This window comes from Drosophila serrata, unplaced genomic scaffold (genome assembly GCF_035046125.1).
Source record: "Drosophila serrata isolate PLE 108 unplaced genomic scaffold, ASM3504612v1 contig_241, whole genome shotgun sequence".
Taxonomy (NCBI): Eukaryota; Metazoa; Arthropoda; class Insecta; order Diptera; family Drosophilidae; genus Drosophila; species Drosophila serrata.
In genome coordinates this window covers 2,766,639-2,786,211 of record NW_028257139.1, presented here as the reverse complement: position 1 = coordinate 2,786,211, position 19,573 = coordinate 2,766,639, and the positions used below count along the sequence as shown (strand labels likewise).

Sequence of the window (19,573 nt, the reverse complement as noted above, 5' to 3'; positions counted from 1 at the left end):
CGTCTACAGATCATAGTCGGTCAGTTGAATGCTGTTTGCCAAGTCACAAGGCGCAATTATATTTAATCAAAGCTTAAAATCTATTCATACTGCCTACGAAGGCGTTTAGAAGGAGAATGGTTATGCTCAGGTTTGGACAGGAACACCTTGAAGTTTCCATTTGGCAGCCTGGTGGTGGACAACCGAGCATTACACGGCTCGTGACCAATGCGTCGATGGCGACAGTTCCAATAGGTGGTGCAGCCGTGTCTATTATTCTTGGCATAGGCGTACCAATCATACATCAACTGTACGGACTTCCTTTGCCCCCGAATGCAATAGATCTTCGGGATGAAATCCATTTGCTTTCCGTGTGCATTGTATACCGACTCCACTGCCAGATCACTGCCCGTGACAAAAAGTTCTGTAAAGGAAAAGAATGAATTACGAAATAATATTAGTTAAGAGAATGGAAATTTATCGTTAATTTGTCGAAATAAAAAAGCCGAGACTGCACGCTGAATAAAGAATTTATTGTATTAACATAAGAAGGCTTACAGTGTCAGCGATAAGATGTGTAAAATATTTATTTCAGATATAATTTACTGAAAACTGTGCCTTCTTTAGGTAAAAAATAAAATAAAAGAAATCTTCCTTCAATTTTCTAATCTAAATTAAGTCAGATCTAATAGAACTATTTAAACGAAATATTTTGTGATTTTTTGCAATAATTCATTAATTGTTATTAAAAGTATGTAAGTAAAGACCAACGCATGGAGAATAACTGTAATCCGTTTGGGCAGAAAGCAAAAGCAAAGGAGGGTTCAGTCAATTATTATCTGTTCAGATAATATTTCTTCTGATGATAGCTATTCAATTAATATCTAAAAATCACTAAATATTGAGTTGATAACCTTAAAGCAGACTAGTTTCAGTACACCTAATACTTTAATTATTTTAGTTTTAAGTTAATCTTAGTCCAAATAAGTAATTCAGTCAATAGAGATTACTTGCTCTGCATCTTCATGGGTCTGATGGACACGCATAACGGATTCCTTTCTAAGCATGGCTGCTTCTTCGTCTTTTGGGTGTTTGTGTACATCGAGGGATGAGTGTGCAGGTTGCTGGTGACGTGAATTATATCACCGCCAAGGGTAAGCCTTGTGACCAAGCGAGCGCGGCATTTGGCCTTGTGATACATCGAACACTTCCAGTCTCTGCTCTTCTGGCCCTGCCTCAACTTTTCGTTGGGTGTGTAGGTATTACCCTCGTAATACACGAGATCGGTGCCTCGATTTGAGCGTACATATTGGGCCAATTTCGTTGTATCTGCAAGAAATAAATTTCGGTGGAGTTATTTGGTGTTTAGCAAATACCTTTTTTAATGTTAAGATGTAATGGTATTATTTCTTAGTTGAATTATAGTGAAAAGCAAGCGAACATTTTGAAACTCAAACATTTTTTAGTTTATTCCTCGAAATAGCTGGTTTCTCCTTTCTTTGACATCCGTCTTCTCGCCGCATCGTTTTGACAGTGATTGTGGCCCTCGTGTCTCATCCGTACTTTGTTTGTAATCTTATTTAAAATAGCTCTGGCCCGGCAATTCTTACGGAAGTTGGCGCACTTCAAATAAGTCCGATGCACATGAGTGGCTCCGATCACAAAGCGGTAGCCGTCGATAACCATAAATCCGTTTTGCATATAAATATGGGCCTGCAGCATTGGACCTGCTGAAGAAAAGAGCGGGAGAATTAGAATAATAAGAAAATGGAAAATTCATGTACTATTACATTAATAATTTATGATCTTGCTTAAGAAAAGGTTCTTATTTCTACTTGTTGTTGTCTTCTATAATTAGTTTGCCATAACCTTAGCTTAGTTAGAAATAAATATATATTCTTAAGTATACAAAAGCGTAATGTTTCTAGACTAACAATTGGTAAATCCGAACTTGAAGTTCTTCTTCAGCTACGGCGGCTTCTTTTGCTCGAAATACCACTTCGCCATCTGGGTCGATGCAGCTTAAAGGCATCTGCTGGGTGGTTGTGGTGGCGATGGCTCAGCTTGATGCCGCTGGTATTGGAATTGGTGACGCATCTAGCCGGGCAGCGAAGCGCAATGTTGCTGTTTTTCGAGCAGACCCAGTTGATGCTGTTCCTGTACTTGCGTTCAACGGTGTACATGTGACCGTCGTAGATTAGATTCTGGCCTCCGCGACGGTTGGCCACCATTCGATACCCGGAGACAGCTGCAAGGATGAAGGGAATTTAGTATTGGGGATCTTGCTTACTTGTTGCGAAGACACTACAGAAGCTACAACTGCAGGTAAAAGGTGGTGTGACTTTGCTTCAGTTCAAAGTTAATAGATTTATTCGACTAAATGGCACAGGTAATTCGTAATTTAGGGATGATTGTGGTAGCCGCGCAGGGCCGAGATCTGGTCGGATTTGGTCACCACGCGGGCGGAGCATTTGGTGTACTTGCAACGCAGCTTGACGCACTCCCAGTAGCAGACGTCCCTGATCCGCCGATTGAGAGTGAAGGGTTTGCCGTCAATGGTAAGCAGGTTGTTGCCGCGATTGCTTTTCGTGAAGCACACATCCAAGTGGTCATAATTCAGCTTCCGGGAGCCGCCAGGCCTTTTCTTCGCCACCGGCAGTGATGGCTGTGCCTTTAATTTATGCTCCTCCAGCTCTGCAAGACAGAATTTGGAGTGGGAGGATGTGTATATTGATTAGACAGCTCCGCATAGCTCGATAGCCCAGGTTTATCCGCCAAATAATTTCCCCGCACCGTTGTTGTTTTTGTTGTGGACACAACACTTTATTGACATGGAATTGACATTGTTTTTTTTATTGCAATTTTGATATTTTACCATTTGTACACAATATTTGCATAGAAAGAAATTTATGTAGGCGTCGCTTGTTTTTTTTTTCGCCTTTATCACACAACACTGTTTAGCGCGGCATTTTTGCCGTGTGGGTTTTCTGGCGCCATAAAGCCAATATATTTCACTACTGGTGCTCGTTTTCACTTCTTTAATATCACTTATTAATACACAATTATTAACCATTTTCTGCCGTTCACTTTTGCTTTATTTTTTTTTTTTCACAATTGTGGCATTTTCACAGAGTTGCCGGATCGTTCAAGTCCCAGCCAGGGTTACTAAGTACAGTGCGTACTGGTATAGCGAAAGGTTTCTCTCCCGCAACAGGTTACTTTTAAATACAACATCTTCAACATAAACTATATTATTTTTAAAAATATCGTTTTGTTATAAACAATTTCCATGAACTTATTAAAATGGGTAATAAAAGGTAATACTATTTCAATAAGCTGTAACCCTCAAGCCAAGTCGTACTGTGCTCGAAGGTGTCATTGCAACCCTGGGCGCTGCCATTATTTTTTTACCTTTTGTGACTCGTGGGCGTGCTTAGATAAATAATTTGTGCTTTATTCCGAAAAATAGCGCGATGGATGTGATAAATATTAAGGATTACTGTTGTAGCTCCCTGCCTGCCTGAAATGTGTTGCAAGTGCAGTTTTAACTTATAAAATGAACCACAATAAAGTCCGATACAAGCACCGCATGAACTGTGTTTTATTTTGTTTATGTTTTCTGTTGATACCAAAAATCTGAGTTTTAACGAGTATTTGTTTTTCCCATGATGTGTCATTGCAGAAACACCAAAAAAGGACCCTGAAGTCATCGCGAAGCCAGCGGAAAATAACAAGGAAACCGCACCAATAACAACCACAACAAATAGTGTGGAAAAACCCAAAAAGGATGCGGATGCTATTCCCTTGTACGATGGCAGTCGCGTCTATGTATCCAAAGTGGCGCTAGCCAGGGCCTACATACCCATGCCGGCCATATATACGTCTCGGGTAATGGACCTGGTGATTGGCAAGGAGACGCTGGCAAAGATTGCTCGGGGCGAGGAGCTGCCAGACAAGGAGCTGCTGCAGGCTATCATAAGTACATTGCTGAACGCGATCTTTATACAAAAACATGATTTCTACATTGGAGACTCGTTCATCTCTTTGCAGCTCACGTGTGCAAGGTCTTTGCCATTCGCGGGGACCAATTGACCTCGTCAGTGGTGCAGGAGTTCATCAACCACAAGCTCTCGACACTTAAGGCGCCGGTGATCAAGACGGGGCCGTAATTAAAAGAGCCAATAGTTGCCAAATTGTTTGTTGCGTTTGTAATTTGAAATAAATACGAGTAACTAGAAAATGTACCTCCTAGCTCTTATGTGGAGTAGCTCGTAATCTTGGGACAAGCTCTCAAAGACGACCCAAAACTAATGACTATAAACTTGCTCTCCTTTGATTACAGGTATCATTCAGTCGCTGAAGGCTCTCCTGGAGGATAAGAACACCAGCATCCAGTACACAACCACGCAGCGGGGACGGGTGATGCTGGTATACGAGGGCTACCGGTACGTGGTGAACCGCCAGAGCCAGAAGAATGTATTCTGGCGGTGCTCACGGTATGTGAAGCATAGTTGCCGAGCCACATTAGCCACCTCCAAGGTACAGGATGTCTACCTGCGTATCTCTGGCGCTCCGCATACCCACGGCCCGGAGATTACCTCGATAGATCTCACGGCGGACTTGCTAGACGAGTTCTCGGAGCTCCAGTAGGCTCGCCGCCAAAAGCAAATTTTATCATATAATCCCTAGACTACGTCTATAGCTTTAACAAAATAAATTAAACTTAATGTGTATGAAATATGTAGTTATGTGTGTTCGTTTCGTGCCTACTTTAGTTCTTAAGCTCTCACTAAATGTTATACTAATGTCATGTTTCTATGTAATCTTTCAGTTGAAGTCAAGATGGAGGAGCAATCGCCCACGCCCGGAATGCCCACAGATGCTGCTGTTGCCGCTTTGGCCGTCACATATCTGAACGATGACGAATCATTCCGTAAACCCTTTTCCCTGCCCAAGATTTTGGACGGTAAGTTCTATAAGAACATCCAACCGAACCAAAAGACGCCCGGCGCCATCCAGGCCACTTGCACCACCTGCTATGGCCTCATCTCGGGCACAACCAAATCAACGGGGAACTTCCTGAGCCATATCAAGAGGCGCCACAAGGAGCTCCTGCCACTGTGCCAGCTGTATTGCCAGGCTAAGGCTAATGGCAACGTTCCAGCTGCGATAAAGCATCCCATACTCAACACGAACCCGGTGGTCACATCAACTACTCCGACGTTGGATATGATGACGCAGGTTACGCAGATGCCACCGCCAACTTACGCCACAACAACCACCCATTTGGCCATGCCGGTGACTGTACCTGTTCCCGTATCCATGTCACTGGCGATGCCCTTGTCACTGCCAAGCGTGCAGACGGCGCCACAGATGATGGCGCTAATGCAGCAGCACCAAGCCCACGGAGCGGTTTTCATCAGCAAGGATTACTAGCGCAACCTCTGGGGTTGGGGTCATCAATGTCTGTGGTTTTGATCAAGTTTTTGAACTAATGTCGATGTAGAGTGTACCTATACCAAGGTGATGTTCGATTTGTGGTGTCTATAGCTCAGATCTTAAAGTCTCAATTTTATATGCAATTTCCATGACGATTTATGTGTAATTTCGTATTACACTCCCAACAAACATTATTTTAGTTTCATTATATGTATATACGAGCTTGCTGCCATATTATAAAAATGGATATGAGGACTGCCCTAAAGATACTTAATTTAAAAAGGGCAAGAAAGTAAGGTACCCTTAATGAGTACGTTTCGGTTTTGTTTTGGTCTTTATAATAGGTATGTGTTGTACCCACTGCAAATCGACTCACCTAGACTTAAGCTAAGTGCAACGTAATGTAAGTCCTGATAGGTTTAAAGCATTTTTCATAATACAAAATAAATCATCTTGGAAAAACCTTGTATGCTGACTTTACGCATTTAAGCCATATACAGAGATGTAATCCGCATAATTTATAAATCCCCATTTCTGATGCAGTTGCTTTGTTTTCTCTTCTTTCAGTTCGACGTCGGTACTCAAAGAAAGCCATGCAGTATGACGGACCAGCGGAGTTTAATCTGGCGGCCCATAGACGTCCCAAGCTCATCATAGCCAATGAACAGTTCATTGTGCATCGGATCCTGGGCAAGGATAACTTGATCGGATCCTGGCGCTGTATGTACCATCACAAGGGATGCAAGGCCCGTGCCTCTACCTTCATGGTGGGCAACGAGGTGAAATATCGAAGCACTTGCTCCTCGCACAACCACAAAAATGTCAGGTGCAAGCTGGCAAGCCTGAAGATGCCATGGATTCCATCCGAATAGTTTCAAACTGTCGGTGTTAATGGTTGTATCTTGAAATCTCTTTAAGGGAATGTGAGACGATCTCAGAATATTCAAACTCGTAGTTGCTCAGTGTACCACCAAGCTTCATAAAAATATAATTAAATTAGCAATACTTAGACATTTCAAAAAGTACTTAATTCTGGAATAAAAAGAGAAATATAGGTAACATTGCTGAACTATCAAAACTCTAAGCAGTTTGATCTTAGAAATTAAATAAATGTAACAAACTAAGTTAACTTAATTGTTGGCATATATGATACAGGCATTAGTGTTGCTTAGAAGGTTAATACTACAAAAAATGCATAATCTAAAACAGAAATATGTTAACATCAATGCTTCAATAAAAGATTATGATACCTAATGGATAATGAAAATGATGCCAGGTATTTGTAGAAGTTTTATGACGCTAGGTTATTTCGATTGAATGTTCATATGATTTTATTAAAAGTTCCTAATTTGTATCCCATTGCCATAAACAGAATAAATTATACAATCCGTGGGAAATCATGTGATTTACAGGACTTGTATTGAGAAGCCCCAGGTAGGGTACTTACCCATCCTAACTGGGCTCGGGACACTCAGTCTATTTTGACATATACTTTACGCAAACAATAGATTTAGCTTAAAAAATATAAATTTAAGTCGGATGAAAGGGGAATGGCTAAGAAGCGGTAGACGGCTACATCCTAGGCTGCGGGTCCAGGTTAGCCTCGGTGGACTCTTGCTTCCAGGAGCTTTGTATCCTGTCGGCTGGCGTGAGGGAGCTCAGCTTTTTGTGGATCAGCATGCCAGCAGCCTTGGCTGACTCAATGCGCCTGTTGTCGCCAATGTGATTGTGCACATCTTTTAGAATTGAAGAAAAATACAAGCTATTAGCTTACAAAAAGAAGATTACTTTCGGAGCACTGACCATTGGTCACATAGAGATCATCGCCGATGGTTTTCAGGCGACTGCGGCATTTGACCGATCGGTTTTGGACACACTCCCAGTAGAGAATGTTGTTGCTCTTGCCGAAAAACTTAAGATTGGAGCGGTAGATGAAGTTGTTGATGGTCAGCAGAGTGCCGCCCTTGCGGCTTATCAGGAACATCTGCGGGCCACAGTTCCGAACATGTTGAGTGACTGAAAAAATACGGAAAGATAATGGTTATTTATCGGTCGATCATACTGGGGTAACATATTAATATCGCTGAGCTCGTTTAGCGCTTACGTGCTAAGTGTTAACTGTTTTTCTCTGGATTTATTCTCATCATTTTATTAAGAAAAGCTTAACTATTGTATGTATGTACGTGAATTGATGTAAAAATATATAAATTGGAAACCCAATTGAAGAATAAAGAAAAATATATATATAATTGTTGGCGCTTAGGCACTATCGGTGTCACTTCTTCTTGTTCTGCAAAGCCTTCTGCAGGCGTCGCTTGATCTTCTCGCGGAAATCATTCGGATCCACCTCTGCGGCCGGCTCCTTAGCAGGGGACTTCTCCTCGGCCACCGCCGACGATTCGTCTAGCTCGAGTTCGTCGATCTCCTGAATCTCAAACTCTTCGATTTCCTCCTCGGGTTCGGCTTCAGGCTCAGATTCCTCCAGCTTAGCTTTGTTTCTAATCATTGGCTTTCGATCCCTGCTGGTGTCCATCGTTGCAATGGCCCCGGATTCCCCAGGCATGAACTGCGAAGGCAGGCAGCTCTTGTCGCTGGCCTGCATGAAGTGCATGTGCTCGCCATCGTAGGGGAACACCCGCTTCTGGTCGCACACCACCCGCACCTTGCACTCCTCACCGTGCTCGCGGTAGCAGCACTGGAATACCGAGAAGTCCGCCTTGCGGAACGAGAACTTGAACAAGTGGCCGTCGAAGATCAGCTTGACACCGCCTGTGTGGGGAGAGGAGTAGAGCAACCAGAACCAATTAGATTAGACACCAGCAACAGGTGCAGCAACAGCAATTGGATTCCTCCAACTTACCCTTGGTGGTGGAGGCGTACACCGCCGGTTCGCTGTTCGCCTCGTTCTCGGTGGCCGCCCGCAATTTGTCCAGAAGCTTCGGCTTTGGTGTCGCATCTTCAACTTTTGTCTTGGGTCTGCCGCGTTTTCGCGGAGGCACTGCGATCGCTGCCGATGCGGATGTGGCGGCTGTGGAATGGAGAAAGAAGTGCAACAGGTTAAAGCATCAATGTCAAACTGAGTCGCCTTGAGCGAAAACGAAAATAAAACAACTGAAAAGCGTTTCTGGCCGGTCTTGCAGCCGTTTATTGGTTTATAAGCAGGTCTAAATCAAATAAGATTAAAATTAAAATAGTAAATTGTTGAAAAACACGACAGAGTGGCCAGACTAAGGTAGGCCAGAGTGCTGCCAGACTGCGAACTTTCAGACCGGTCACTGGTTTCCTTCCAATTTCCGTGGCTAATAACCATGACCAACGAACAAAATCTATACGGTGCTCTTTTTTCAAGTCCCCATATAAATCACGTGAAAAGCGAGAAAAAACATAAAATGTACAGTTGCAGCGTAGATGCACAGCGTTGCCGGACTGGGCGCGGCCTAATCGATTGTATATTCGATACCACTGCGCCTTACAGCACCTTTTGCACGCCATCTTTGTTGTAGTTGTTCTCACATTTTTCGCCGTGGAAATTAAACTGTTTTTTTGCAAACAAATTGTGGTCAAACGTAAATAACATAATAAAAAGTGAAGTATACAATATATACAACATGAAATGTGCAGTGTTTAGTGTCTGTAAGCCATACGCTCGCGTTTTTGTGTGTGTCTCGGTTGTGAGTGGGTGTACAGCGAGGTGGCATCAGTGTTGTTATTGTTGGCGTCGCTCAACAGAAGAATCCCTCCAAAAAAGGGAAAATTAGTGGTTTTTTAGTGAATAAAATGTTATTGTGTTATTTAGCAAAGTGAAAATGCACCACAGCTGGTCTGTAATCAACCAATAAAGTACCGATTGTGGGTGAGTTAGCTAACACAGCTTAAGTTACACTAGTCAGAATACATAAACAAGTAAATAATTTACATAAATTAAGGCTCGTGTAAGTTTTAATTCATAATCTAGAGTATATCAAGTATATCCTGCAATAAATCGTTCGTTCAGCACCGCTTCAGTCCCTGTGTTTTTCTGGGTTGGGCCTACTAAGATCCCCAGTTGACCACCAGAGGCAACACATCCAGTAATGCTCCACCCTCCACCATTGCAGGCCAATACATCGGGGACGTTTCCCGCGGTGTGTGGATCGAGAAGCACGACTACTTCTTTCTGCGCAACCAGAAGCAGGGCTTCAACCTGGTCTTTAATGGATACATGTACAAGAAGGAGGCCAGCTTCCGGTCCACCGTCAACTGGATCTGTTCCGATGGCAATGGCAAGCGGCTGACCGAGAACAAGTGCTCCGCGCGGGCCATCACCAAGTTCGATGGCGGTATTAAGCTCGGCAAGAAGCCCCACAATCATCCGCCGCGATTCCTGGGCACCAATGTGCCGGCCAAGCTCCTGCCCAAAGTGGCCTTCTGTCCGCAATATTAAGAAAAAAAAAAAATAGAATAGAGAGAATTAGCCGAAACATAAACCGAAATGATCTTTGTAGTAGACACTTTAGTTGCATGATGCGCTCATAGGCTAAGAGATCATCTACCGCATGTATCACCCTCCCATCTCATCACGTATGTAACTCTCTAATCTCCAGCTAAAAAAACGCATAATGGCGTCAGGTTCAAACGGACGGCCCAGGGCGAGTTCCTGATGGTCAACGGGAGATCGTACAAGAAAACGCGTGCCATGCAGTACCGCACATACTACCACTGCTTGACCCGCAACTGCCGGGCCTTCTACGTCCTGGTGGAGCTCAGCAAGCGGCCACGTCTCACCAAGCATCACGACCACGCCATCTTCTGTCCTCAGTGCCCTCCCTAGCGGGTGTGCGTGTAGCTATAATAGTCCACGAAATCAAATGTGTACAATATATATATCGAGAACCATGCAAGCATTCCAAGTGTTTTATTTACGTTTAACTCCGAGGCGTCCCTATTGCAATAATAATCCAACCAGTCAGCCAGCCATCTTCCAACTAACAAGGAACCTTCTCCATATCTTATCGGTCTCATTGTAGCCAAGTTCGACTATCAGATCAGCGTGGACTTGGGCGAGGCCACCATGCAGCTGGCCAGCGGCTCGTCCGTGGGCGTCAACAGTAGCTCGCCATTCTTCATCGTCAGCAAGTATGGTACGAAGCAAATAATGCTCAAGCAGCACACTTTCAATCGCCACATCTGCCGGGACGATGTCACCTACTGGCGCTGTAGTCAGGTGAGTGGATGATCTATATTACATAAAACAAAACATAAATAAGGCTGCATTAATCGCGAAATTTAAATAAACTTTGAGCCCGCTTACGTAAACTAAACATTCCTTTTATTTTCTTATCTTGTACCTTTAAAAAATTACTTAAAAATTATTGACCAGTTAATTTGTGACCTCGATAATTGGAAAAATATTAATAAGACAATAAAAAGACTAAGCTAATCAAGAAAGTCCTTTGGTCCAACAGATCCTGAGTAAATACACTTTATAATTTATGTACTAAACACTTGGATGTTTTGATGGATCGTATTAATCTCAAAGCCTTTCAAAAATATATCTTTTAGTTCGCCGTCTTGCGTTGTCGGGCACGGCTTAAAACCAAACAGGACACCTTGACCATCCTGAACAGCGAACACAACCACGAGGTCATCTTGAAGGCGCGCAAGTACGGGTCTCTGAAGCGCCAGCGGGCTGAGGCAGAGGCGGCGTCCCGGGCAGAGCGTCGGCAGAATCTATCTCACGCTGATCCGCTCAGTTCATCAACAGCACATTAAACTCTCTAGTCCTAAGTCTCTCTGTAAATTTTAATGAAACTGACTCAATAAAATTCAATTTAGCTAAGTTGACGGTGTCCGCTGCGTACGTTTGCCTGATAACTATAATACTTTATGCTCTACCTTCGGCCAGGACATATCACTAATCGATTTTTAACTTTATATTCACAGATTCCGTCGCATACTACTCGTACATCACGGGCTTCCGGGGGAGTCGCAAGCTGAAGATTGGAGAGTTCACCTTTACCCGGAACAAGGCCACCGGATCGAAGACATACTGGTCGTGCGCCCGGGCAGGAGCTCACAAGTGCAAGGCCCGTGTGGTGACCGTGCAGGACCACGATGTGACCATAAAGTGCGGCCAGCACAACCATCCGCCCTACTAACGTAGCCACCCCAGCCATAGAAACCTACGTGTAAGTCCACACGCACACTGGCTGCTGAATACTGATCTTACTCATAATTCCAGAGCAAATCAGTGTGCTTGTGGCCTAATAGCGGCGCACTTAGATTTAATTACTATTTATTAGAAAATATAAAGAACGTGTAAAAAGCAATCCGGTTGTTTCTGTTTTTATCGGTTGTTGCATTTATTTCAAACCTTTAATGATTATTAAGGTTCTAAAACTAATTGTGTCGTTGCTTTTTACAGAATATTCGGATCTGGACGACGCTGAAGGAGCAATCAGACACAGCCTACTAACCTTCACAACAGGACAACGAGGTTGCAAGCTACTGGCATTTAATGGCCACAACTATGTTCGAAATCGACGTAGTGGCCTTAAAACCTATTGGATATGCTCCAAGAAGGTATGTGTGAAAATAACATTTTAATGAATTTTATTTATAAAAAAATTCTGAATTTAAGTAAAGTATTCAGTTGTCGAAAATTTTTACCATAAGAGCTATCTATTCTTTTATTAAGATAAATGATGTCCTCTTCGTATTGTCGAACATTTAAGCTTTTCTCAAGTTTTGGTACACTTATGTATATAAATTTTATTTATTAGTAATGCCGAGTGCCAACTGCCCAGAGTATTTATTATGGAAAATCGTTATCTTTGTTTTATACAAACTTAAAGATAAAAATATTCGATATTATCGAAAGCTGCAAAAATTTTAATATAGTTTATAACCTTCTCCAATTTTATTGCTCCCATAAATCAATAAGAATATTAATTTAGGGCTCATTGTTTACTGTCATCTTTATATAATTAACATGCTTAGACTTTTTAACTATTTTTGTTTGCAGGGCAGCACTAAATGCAATGCTCGCGTTGTCACTAATGTCGTTGATGGAGTACATAAGATTGTGCTGGAGTCATGCTATCACACTTGCCACAACACAGGGCGGAAAAAGCGGCTATCGGGTGGCCCTCCAATGGTGACCAATACGCGCAGCACGACCAGTAGGCCAAGGAGGCAAAAATGTTTGCCATCAGGGATCAGACATCAGATATCAGACATAAAGTCGGAGGAGGAAGAAGATGAATATTCCCTGGAGCTGGGAGCGATAAGCATAAGCATCGAGGATATGCAGCGATTGAATTAGTTGGAGGTCTTCTTACTTTCTAAACCTGAATTTTGGATTTTATTTCTTAACATGTAAAACTTGAATAAACGTTTACGTATGGCAAGACAGTTTCTTAAGATTAAATCTTACTGAAAGTGCTAATAATTTGGTATATTGTTATCTTAGGCTATGATGATATTATGGATTTACAACTAATACTTTTAAATGTTCTTTAATTTTAGTTTCCTATGAAGTGATACATTTGCCGTTGCCACAGGAGATTGAGGCACACCCGATGCTAAAGCGTACACGGTTTTCCAAGAACACGGAGGATGTGCAATATATTAGGACGCCTGCTGGCAGCTGTGTCCTGCACTGTGGCGAACATCGGTATCTGCGCAATGCCTCCTACAAGGATAAAGTCTACTGGAAGTGCAGCAGATGGCGCAAGCAATGTCGCTCCCGTGTCATCACGCACGTCATGCCGAACGGACAATCCCGGTACACGGTCAGTGGAGCCCACAACCATTTGTAGAAGACAGCTGGACATCGATGGAAGATAGGAACAATCTTTATGCATTCTCTTGCTGACTGTTTAACATAGGAAACTTGCGAATAATACACTAAGTTAGGTACTGTTTATGTGTGTCTACGTCTCTTCGAAATGTATAAAACTTTTCCAGTATTTACTTTCGTTTGTATACTAAATAAATGATAATTTGTAAGGACTTCAATTTTACATATTTAATGTTAAGCAGCCTGTGCGATATCCTGTAAACCCGGGTGAGTGATTCCTATAAATGAAGAATAACAATTAAACTTATGGTGTTTTATTATGATTTTTTCGCTTTTTATTTATTATTGTTTTATTTTATTCTGCGTTTATTTATGTTATTTTCTCATGCTATATACAATATATACTAACCATACCATTCATTATTCTTCTTTATATTGCAGCTCTTACCGAACTCGATCCCAGCATCCTCGGTGACTATGGCAACGAGAGTTTCTTGCCTAAAACTAAGGGATCGGGAAAACAACGGATCCGTTGTGGACTAGCGACCAATTCGAAGTGCGTTCGCACTCTGGATGATTGGGACCGCATTCGCTACGAGCGAACCCGTACCGGTGATGTTTTGATCTATGACAGGAATCGCTATCGCCGTCAAGGAAACTACGAGGACAACATCTACTGGAGTTGTGTGAATAAGCGGTTTAATTGCCCTGTGTATATGATTACACACAAGGATAAGCCCACCTACGTAGCCATTTCGGGGGTACACAACCATGTGTAGTCGTCCATACTTACTTTAGTGCATATAACAAATTCAATAAACATACATACTATATCTTGATTAAAAGCTAGCTGTGTAGTTGTCATCCATTCAACATTTCTTAGAGGGATCACATGTCAAGTCCTATTTCATCATTCTCACTAATCATTTACTTAATTTTTGCAGAACTAGCTGTTTTCGGAACGGGACAACGAGGAAGGACAGTGCTGTTGTTTCAAAATGAGAAATTTGTAAAAAACCGATGTTCGGCCTCTCGCACCTACTGGATCTGTTCGAGAAAGGTGAGTTCTAGGAAAATTGTATTTCAAAAATGCATGAAATTTACTTAAAAATCAATTCTTTTGACACTATAAAATTGTAATGTAGATGTTATTGTAATTGTCTAATTTTTTTTTACATTTTTAATGGTATAGAGTAAATATTTATAGTTTTTCCAGTTCTAGAATATCTTTCACAATCGACTTAAAAAAAAGTGTTAATGTTTCTCCAGAGATATCGAACTATTTCCGGGCGAGTTGAAATATTTGGCAAATATTGTAGAGATGTAGGAACTTTACGGAAATTTTTATTCAGAAAAGCTCTTGCGATTTATCATACAATTAGCTGTATTAGATAAAGTAATACAATTATAATATAATATAATAAAAATAAACCCTAATTAAAAAAATTTAGTTTTGCCATACTTAGTAGATATTAAGATTTAATATAATAACTTTATTTCATTTTAACGCCTATATTGTAACAATATTCCCTTTTAACCATCCAACAGGACGTGACTGTGTGCAGAGCGCGCGTGGTCACTGCTCTGGATAAACATGCCCAGGCTCGCATCATCAAGAGCACGTATGAGCACGATCACAGCCGGAAGTTTCCCAGCAATGTCACCTTGCCCTCCCTGATCAAGAGAGAGAAGAAGACACTCTCAATAGAGTCGTCCTAGGATTACATTTAAGCTCATACTGTTCAAGCGCTAGACACTTAATAAATCCTAGTTTTCCTTAAATCCGTACTTGAAATTGTTGTGCCTAAAATAAGAAGCTACATACTGAAGACATATTGACTCTTACTAATCGGTAATTTCTCTTCCGTTCCTCAGCTTTTCACATTGACTTTGCGGACTCAAAGAAGAACGGTGGCAAGCTACTGGTTATCAATGGATTCCGCTTCTTTCGAAACAAGAAGCGCGGTCATTTACAGTATTGGAAGTGTAGGAATTACTACAAGGAGCGCTGCCCCGCTATAGCCATCCATGATGAGTCCTCTCTAATCCTGCGACTGTGTCATCAACATCAGCACACGGAGAGTAATGATATTATGATTAAGCCGCTGCCGCAGGGCGGAGAGACCAAGTTATCACCACCCGTCGAGTGGGCGAGTCACGAAGATGATGAACCTGAGGAAGCTGAAACCGCTGCGAGGATTCGTGATCGAGAGCCAGTTCTTCGGGGGCCGCCACCTTTGACAGAAATAAAGCCGAAGCTGAGGAATTTGGACCTGTAGCCGAGATAAGAAGCAGTTTTTAACACTAAGTTGATTTAAAAGAGTGTGAAATCTATGTATTAAAGCCGAAGACTGTACAACGTTTTTCAATGCCTAAAATAAGTTCATGAATCCTAACCCATTTAATAGTTCTTTAACAATCATTTATTAACTTATTTCTCCTGCATTCCGTTATGCTTACAGATATCGACTACGGCCATGGACAGTATCGTGGCAGCAATCCACACATTCATTTCTCACAATCTAAGCGCGGTGGTCAGCTCCTTTGGCTGGACGGTATGAAGTTCTTCCGGAACAATACAAATCGTACGAATTTGTATTGGCGTTGCCATTGGTACTATCGCCACACCAAGTGCCCAGTGCTCATCTGCATGAGCAAGACGAATAGCAACGATTTCCGGCAGATCCATGACCACTGTCACATCCGTCCGAAGCGCAAGGAAAAGGCCACGGCTGGAACGTCAACGAATTTAAGGATGAGAACTCCGGTGGTGTCTAACGTGATGAGCCTGCCCCAGAGCATGGCGCACCTTTTCGATATGTAATTTAAGTCTGTTTCGTAGATGATATAAATAAAACTGAAAGAATCATACATTTAGCCTTCCTGATTGTCCAATTTACTAAGATTTAATTGTAATTGTTAATAGCTTAGACCACAACTAATCAATTTTTTCCTTCCCATGAAAATATTTCAGTTGTGCTGGCCAACGATGAGGTTCCCAATCCGGAGGATGTGCTGGTTTTCTTCACCCAATCGCTCCGCGGGCGACCGGCCATTATGGCCAATGGCATTCGCTTCTTGATCATGAGCGAGAACAAAAAGAAGATCTTGTGGCGGTGCAGTTCGATGGCCACCAAGAAGCTGAAGTGTCCTGCCCGCATTACCATGCTGAAGGAGACGCCTCCCAAGTTCATTATCAACAAGGCGGAGCACATGCACGCTGAGCTCAAGCGGAATAAGTACAGCTCCAGCAAGGCGCAGACGCTGCGGGAATCGCGCCAAATGGCCGCCAAGATGGACTGCGAAATGGAGGTCGATGGCGACGTCAATTTCGATCTACACGAGGAGGAGTTGCACGACCTGACCTCGCACGATGTCTAGTTAGCATTAGGTGTACATTAGAGAAGAGCGAAAAGTTGATCATTTTCATTAAGAATAAATGCAAGCAAAATTCATCACTAAGGCCAAATGAATAACTCTTGAAAACTTATTCTCATTGCCTAATTATAGCTTATCATGATCTCTTACTAACCGGTAACATTTTCATCTACTTTTTAGGCAAAAAATTTGGCTATGTGGTCAGTCAAAAGGGACGCGTTCAGCTCATCCATCGCAACTTCTCCTACGTTCGCGAAAAGTGTATAAACAACAAGATCTATTGGCGCTGCACCCAGTATACCACGCAACTCAAGTGTCACGGAAGAGTTCACACCTTAGGGGGGAGGGTTGTGCACACTAGCAATCACAATCATAAGCCATTTGGCCAAGGGCGAAGGCAGTCTATTAACATTATTTCTATGGATTGATTGGGGATTTGTAAAACCGAATTTTTATCTATTTAAAAAATCAATTCTAAGCAGTTTATTATTATTGTTTTATTAAAAAAAAATCATTGCTTAGAATTGACCATAGAAAGTTTTTTAATTTTATTTATTTACGATCTCTAAAAAAACTAAGTCAGGACATTATTTATTTTAAGCTTAAACAAATCTCTTTATACAATGATCTCATTTTCGATTTAATGTAAACTCATGTACAGAAAATAAACTTAAATTAAGTCCAACCACTGTGTAATCAACATATATTTTAATTTCTAGCTTATTTCTTAAGGACTTTGCTTTCTATTACTAACCCATTGTGCTCTTACCTTGCAGATATGGCGCGCTTGGCCAGTTTTAGCAGCACCCGAAAGAAAAAACGGAAGTTGGTCATCGACAACCACGAGTTCGTAATGGATAGGAAGCTGAAGAGTAGCATCAATTGGCGTTGCTCCCGCTATCGGAGTGCCAACTGCAAGGTCCGGGCTACCACTCATGTCCTGAAAAGTGGCCAGGAGGTCTACCGTCTGAAATTTGCAAAACACTCGCATCATATCTGACCTGAGAGACAATTAACAAAATAGATATTAAATAAATCTAAATGCCCAATTGCCTCAGTTTGCATATTTATTTTATAGTTAAAACTAAGCCACAAAGGCATATGAATAAAGAAATCTTTAATACACTTAGATAATAAACCGAAGAAGAAATTAGACGACTGACTGTAAGCTAATATTAATATATAATCTATTCGGTCTTTTTTCAAGAACTCAAACTAATTAATTATACATTTGTCTCTCTTTTCAGATATTATTCGCAAGAAAGGCATCATGATTGTCAAGGGCACGAAAGGAAAACCCAAACTTCTGATGGGCGGATTCGAGTACTACCGCAACAACTCGCGGGGCTCCAAGACCTACTGGCTATGTGCCCGGAACCGATATATGCGCTGCGCTGCTCGAATCATCACCTGCTCAGTGACCGGAGAACTGATTATTAAAAATCAACAGCACAATCACGACGCTCTTAATCATCCACTTGCGGAGAATAGTGAAAAGACGTAGACTACTAGGAGTTTTCCACTGTATATGAGTTTTTTAATCATTCCCTTCTTCAAAAACACTATATATTTAACATTTTAACTATCACACTTACGTAACTTACCGTAACGATTTCTAAGCTATATTTAAACACTTGATCAAACATTATCATTACTAGAAATACTTGCTTTCCGTTTATGGAAGGTCTTTTAAATGTTAGAATAGAATTATGTTTCATTCTATTAAAGTTTTGAAGGGATCACTTCAAAAATTAATAAAGTACCCTTACAATATAGCAGGTAAGAAACAGAGATATTAATATATATCAAGCGTTTATCGTTTAATAGTTTGGAATACTTGAATGATGAATAATGAATGTATAAAAAAAAGTTTTTAGTTTCATAAAATGTATTTGTATTTTTCTCCTATTCTTTACATCGTTTAGATATTTCAGTTAAGTTTCAAGATATATTCATACCAGGTAAGTTAAATGAAGTTATATTAAAATGTATTTAATGTATTGGTTATGCATACATATAAGAAAAGATAAATTAGTTTAACCCAAAAACAAGTAAGGAAGCTAACTTCGGCCCGCTGAAGTTTGTATGCAGATTAAAATTCGATCACTATGAATTAATTCAATATGAATTAAATATATTTATATATTTGCGTTACAAACTTCTGATTGAAATTATAATACACTGCAAGGGTATACAAAACAGTATTTCCAAGGGCACTAAGTGACAATAAACAGTTTTTTTATAAACAGATACTTTGGTTATACGTTCTCAGTATGTCAACGAACGCTAAATATCAACAAGTCTTTGTTATTTCTGTTGCATGGCAAGTTCGTAAATTGATACCGCACACAATGTGACGGATTCTGTTAATTCTTCGGGTAAACTTTGGTTTTCTTGTTTACACAAATCGATATCCAAGCAAAATGATCAAGAACTGTGGAATGAGAGAAAAGCTGAATCAGCTTTCCAGACACTTAAAATGTGTCTCATAAATTCCTTAAGAGCGACATATTAATCTGGTATTGCACGCATTTGTTTGCGTTAATAACATGGCTGCGAAAAATATGTGAGCATTATTTAAAAACGGGAAAAATGGAAAATGTATAAACACTGTCAGGAATATTTTCAAATATCAAAGTATCAACATAGAAATAGATAGATAGATAATTCATAAAATACATAGCATATTTATGTATGTTCACATAATATATAGAATTCCACATATGATTGTATTATATCCTGCTTTTATATTATGTAGTTAGACTATTTTAACTTTGTGGAAATAAGACAACGTCCATAATATTGATAATATTAAATAATAATTCAAAATATTTTTAACTTATCGCTTAAACGAGAAGGTAATCCCATTGATAACGATCTAGGGTGACGTTTATCATTTTCCTAAATTTCCTACATGTTTTATTTGACTCACTTTAATATTCATTATATTATTTTATAATTTATTTTATTATTATTTTTCTTTTCAGTCTGTGAAAT

General features: G+C 40.8%; 10 protein-coding genes across 35 annotated transcripts in view; 2 read left to right on the top strand and 8 right to left on the bottom strand.

Moving 5' to 3' along the window:
* The window catches only part of LOC110188423 (uncharacterized), a 1,145-nt gene extending 932 nt beyond the window's left edge, over positions 1-213 (bottom strand). The window contains exon 1 of the mRNA XM_086831922.1: positions 147-213. The gene's annotated coding sequence lies outside the window, so the exon portion shown is untranslated. The remainder of the gene's footprint in view (positions 1-146) is intronic.
* Positions 1-18,463, top strand: part of LOC110188202 (modifier of mdg4-like) — a 27,580-nt gene extending 9,117 nt beyond the window's left edge. The window contains exons 5-8 of one of the 23 annotated variants that reach the window (XR_015271430.1): positions 10,425-10,621; positions 11,341-11,585; positions 11,822-11,979; positions 12,422-12,810. Coding sequence is in view for 18 of the 23 variants with exons in the window: in XM_086831917.1 (XP_086688043.1) it covers positions 4,454-4,475; positions 4,811-5,415 (627 nt within the window). In the remaining 5 variants the exon portion in view is untranslated. Of the gene's footprint in view, positions 1-3,661; positions 3,959-4,029; positions 4,220-4,321; positions 4,718-4,810; positions 5,886-5,985; positions 6,816-9,515; positions 10,302-10,424; positions 10,622-10,959; positions 11,237-11,340; positions 11,727-11,821; positions 11,980-12,421; positions 12,811-12,924; positions 14,259-14,746; positions 15,562-15,660; positions 16,070-16,172; positions 17,626-17,823 lie in introns of those variants that run through there. The other 22 variants (XR_015271432.1, XR_015271431.1, XR_015271428.1 and 19 more) reach the window with 22 other exon arrangements.
* Positions 25-1,706, bottom strand: pre-mod(mdg4)-AD. 2 transcript variants are annotated; one of them, XM_086831918.1, is made up of 3 exons: positions 1,421-1,706; positions 994-1,308; positions 25-403 (listed from the first exon to the last, which is right to left on the bottom strand). In XM_086831918.1, the coding sequence occupies exons 2-3, from the start codon at positions 1,178-1,180 to the stop codon at positions 81-83; spliced, it is 510 nt and encodes a 169-aa protein (XP_086688044.1). In that variant the 5' UTR covers positions 1,181-1,308; positions 1,421-1,706; the 3' UTR covers positions 25-80. The 2 variants fall into 2 exon arrangements, with proteins under 2 accessions (XP_086688044.1, XP_086688045.1); XM_086831919.1 differs by having other exon boundaries at positions 990-1,308; positions 1,421-1,583.
* Positions 1,422-1,701, bottom strand: LOC110188421 (uncharacterized). Its single transcript, XM_020958145.2, has one exon. It carries the CDS (start codon positions 1,699-1,701, stop codon positions 1,447-1,449), a length of 255 nt encoding a protein of 84 aa, XP_020813804.2. The 3' UTR covers positions 1,422-1,446.
* Positions 1,422-3,083, bottom strand: LOC110188206 (uncharacterized). Of its 2 annotated transcripts, none has more exons than XM_020957834.2 (2): positions 1,914-2,210; positions 1,422-1,709 (listed from the first exon to the last, which is right to left on the bottom strand). In XM_020957834.2, the coding sequence occupies exon 1, from the start codon at positions 2,208-2,210 to the stop codon at positions 1,944-1,946; it is 267 nt and encodes an 88-aa protein (XP_020813493.1). In that variant the 3' UTR covers positions 1,422-1,709; positions 1,914-1,943. The 2 variants fall into 2 exon arrangements, with proteins under 2 accessions (XP_020813493.1, XP_086688049.1); XM_086831923.1 differs by lacking the exon at positions 1,422-1,709 and adding an exon at positions 2,855-3,083 and having other exon boundaries at positions 1,914-2,227.
* LOC110188204 (uncharacterized) lies at positions 2,327-3,126 on the bottom strand. The gene is made up of 2 exons (XM_020957832.2): positions 2,855-3,126; positions 2,327-2,673 (listed from the first exon to the last, which is right to left on the bottom strand). The coding sequence occupies exons 1-2, from the start codon at positions 2,874-2,876 to the stop codon at positions 2,381-2,383; spliced, it is 315 nt and encodes a 104-aa protein (XP_020813491.1). The 5' UTR covers positions 2,877-3,126; the 3' UTR covers positions 2,327-2,380.
* Positions 6,368-8,054, bottom strand: LOC110188203 (uncharacterized). Its single transcript, XM_020957831.2, has 2 exons — positions 7,222-8,054; positions 6,368-7,154 (listed from the first exon to the last, which is right to left on the bottom strand). The coding sequence occupies exons 1-2, from the start codon at positions 7,400-7,402 to the stop codon at positions 6,991-6,993; spliced, it is 345 nt and encodes a 114-aa protein (XP_020813490.1). The 5' UTR covers positions 7,403-8,054; the 3' UTR covers positions 6,368-6,990.
* On the bottom strand, positions 7,540-8,910 carry LOC110188205 (modifier of mdg4). Its single transcript, XM_020957833.2, has 3 exons — positions 8,892-8,910; positions 8,279-8,446; positions 7,540-8,187 (listed from the first exon to the last, which is right to left on the bottom strand). Exons 1-3 carry the CDS (start codon positions 8,908-8,910, stop codon positions 7,694-7,696), a joined length of 681 nt encoding a protein of 226 aa, XP_020813492.2. The 3' UTR covers positions 7,540-7,693.
* pre-mod(mdg4)-L lies at positions 10,058-10,301 on the top strand. The gene has a single exon (XM_086831925.1). The coding sequence runs from the start codon at positions 10,058-10,060 to the stop codon at positions 10,226-10,228; it is 171 nt and encodes a 56-aa protein (XP_086688051.1). The 3' UTR covers positions 10,229-10,301.
* Positions 14,517-19,573, bottom strand: LOC147643899 (uncharacterized). 2 transcript variants are annotated; one of them, XM_086831921.1, is made up of 3 exons: positions 19,509-19,573; positions 17,346-17,543; positions 14,517-15,471 (listed from the first exon to the last, which is right to left on the bottom strand). In XM_086831921.1, exons 1-3 carry the CDS (start codon positions 19,518-19,520, stop codon positions 15,331-15,333), a joined length of 351 nt encoding a protein of 116 aa, XP_086688047.1. In that variant the 5' UTR covers positions 19,521-19,573; the 3' UTR covers positions 14,517-15,330. The 2 variants fall into 2 exon arrangements, with proteins under 2 accessions (XP_086688047.1, XP_086688046.1); XM_086831920.1 differs by lacking the exon at positions 19,509-19,573 and adding an exon at positions 18,181-18,349.

What these genes read in the sequence shown, in the direction of transcription:
- LOC110188421 (XM_020958145.2), bottom strand. Translation starts at nt 1,701, where the DNA reads ATGCTGCAGGCCCATATTTATATGCAAAACGGATTTATGGTTATCGAC.
- LOC110188204 (XM_020957832.2), bottom strand. Translation starts at nt 2,876, where the DNA reads ATGCAAATATTGTGTACAAATG. An exon ending in GCAAATATTGTGTACAAATG is followed by an intron (nt 2,674 to 2,854) that starts GTAAAATATCAA and finishes TCTGTCTTGCAG; the next exon opens with AGCTGGAGGAGCATAAATTA.
- LOC110188206 (XM_086831923.1), bottom strand. Translation starts at nt 2,876, where the DNA reads ATGCAAATATTGTGTACAAATG. An exon ending in GCAAATATTGTGTACAAATG is followed by an intron (nt 2,228 to 2,854) that starts GTAAAATATCAA and finishes TCATCCTTGCAG; the next exon opens with CTGTCTCCGGGTATCGAATG.
- LOC110188203 (XM_020957831.2), bottom strand. Translation starts at nt 7,402, where the DNA reads ATGTTCCTGATAAGCCGCAAGGGCGGCACTCTGCTGACCATCAACAAC. An exon ending in TGATCTCTATGTGACCAATG is followed by an intron (nt 7,155 to 7,221) that starts GTCAGTGCTCCG and finishes CAATTCTAAAAG; the next exon opens with ATGTGCACAATCACATTGGC.
- LOC110188205 (XM_020957833.2), bottom strand. An exon ending in GTACGCCTCCACCACCAAGG is followed by an intron (nt 8,188 to 8,278) that starts GTAAGTTGGAGG and finishes CTCCCCACACAG; the next exon opens with GCGGTGTCAAGCTGATCTTC.
- LOC147643899 (XM_086831920.1), bottom strand. Translation starts at nt 18,294, where the DNA reads ATGAAACATAATTCTATTCTAACATTTAAAAGACCTTCCATAAACGGA. An exon ending in ATAGCTTAGAAATCGTTACG is followed by an intron (nt 17,544 to 18,180) that starts GTAAGTTACGTA and finishes TGCAAATTTCAG; the next exon opens with ACGGTAGACCTCCTGGCCAC. An exon ending in AAGCGCGCCATATCTGCAAG is followed by an intron (nt 15,472 to 17,345) that starts GTAAGAGCACAA and finishes TCTCGGCTACAG; the next exon opens with GTCCAAATTCCTCAGCTTCG.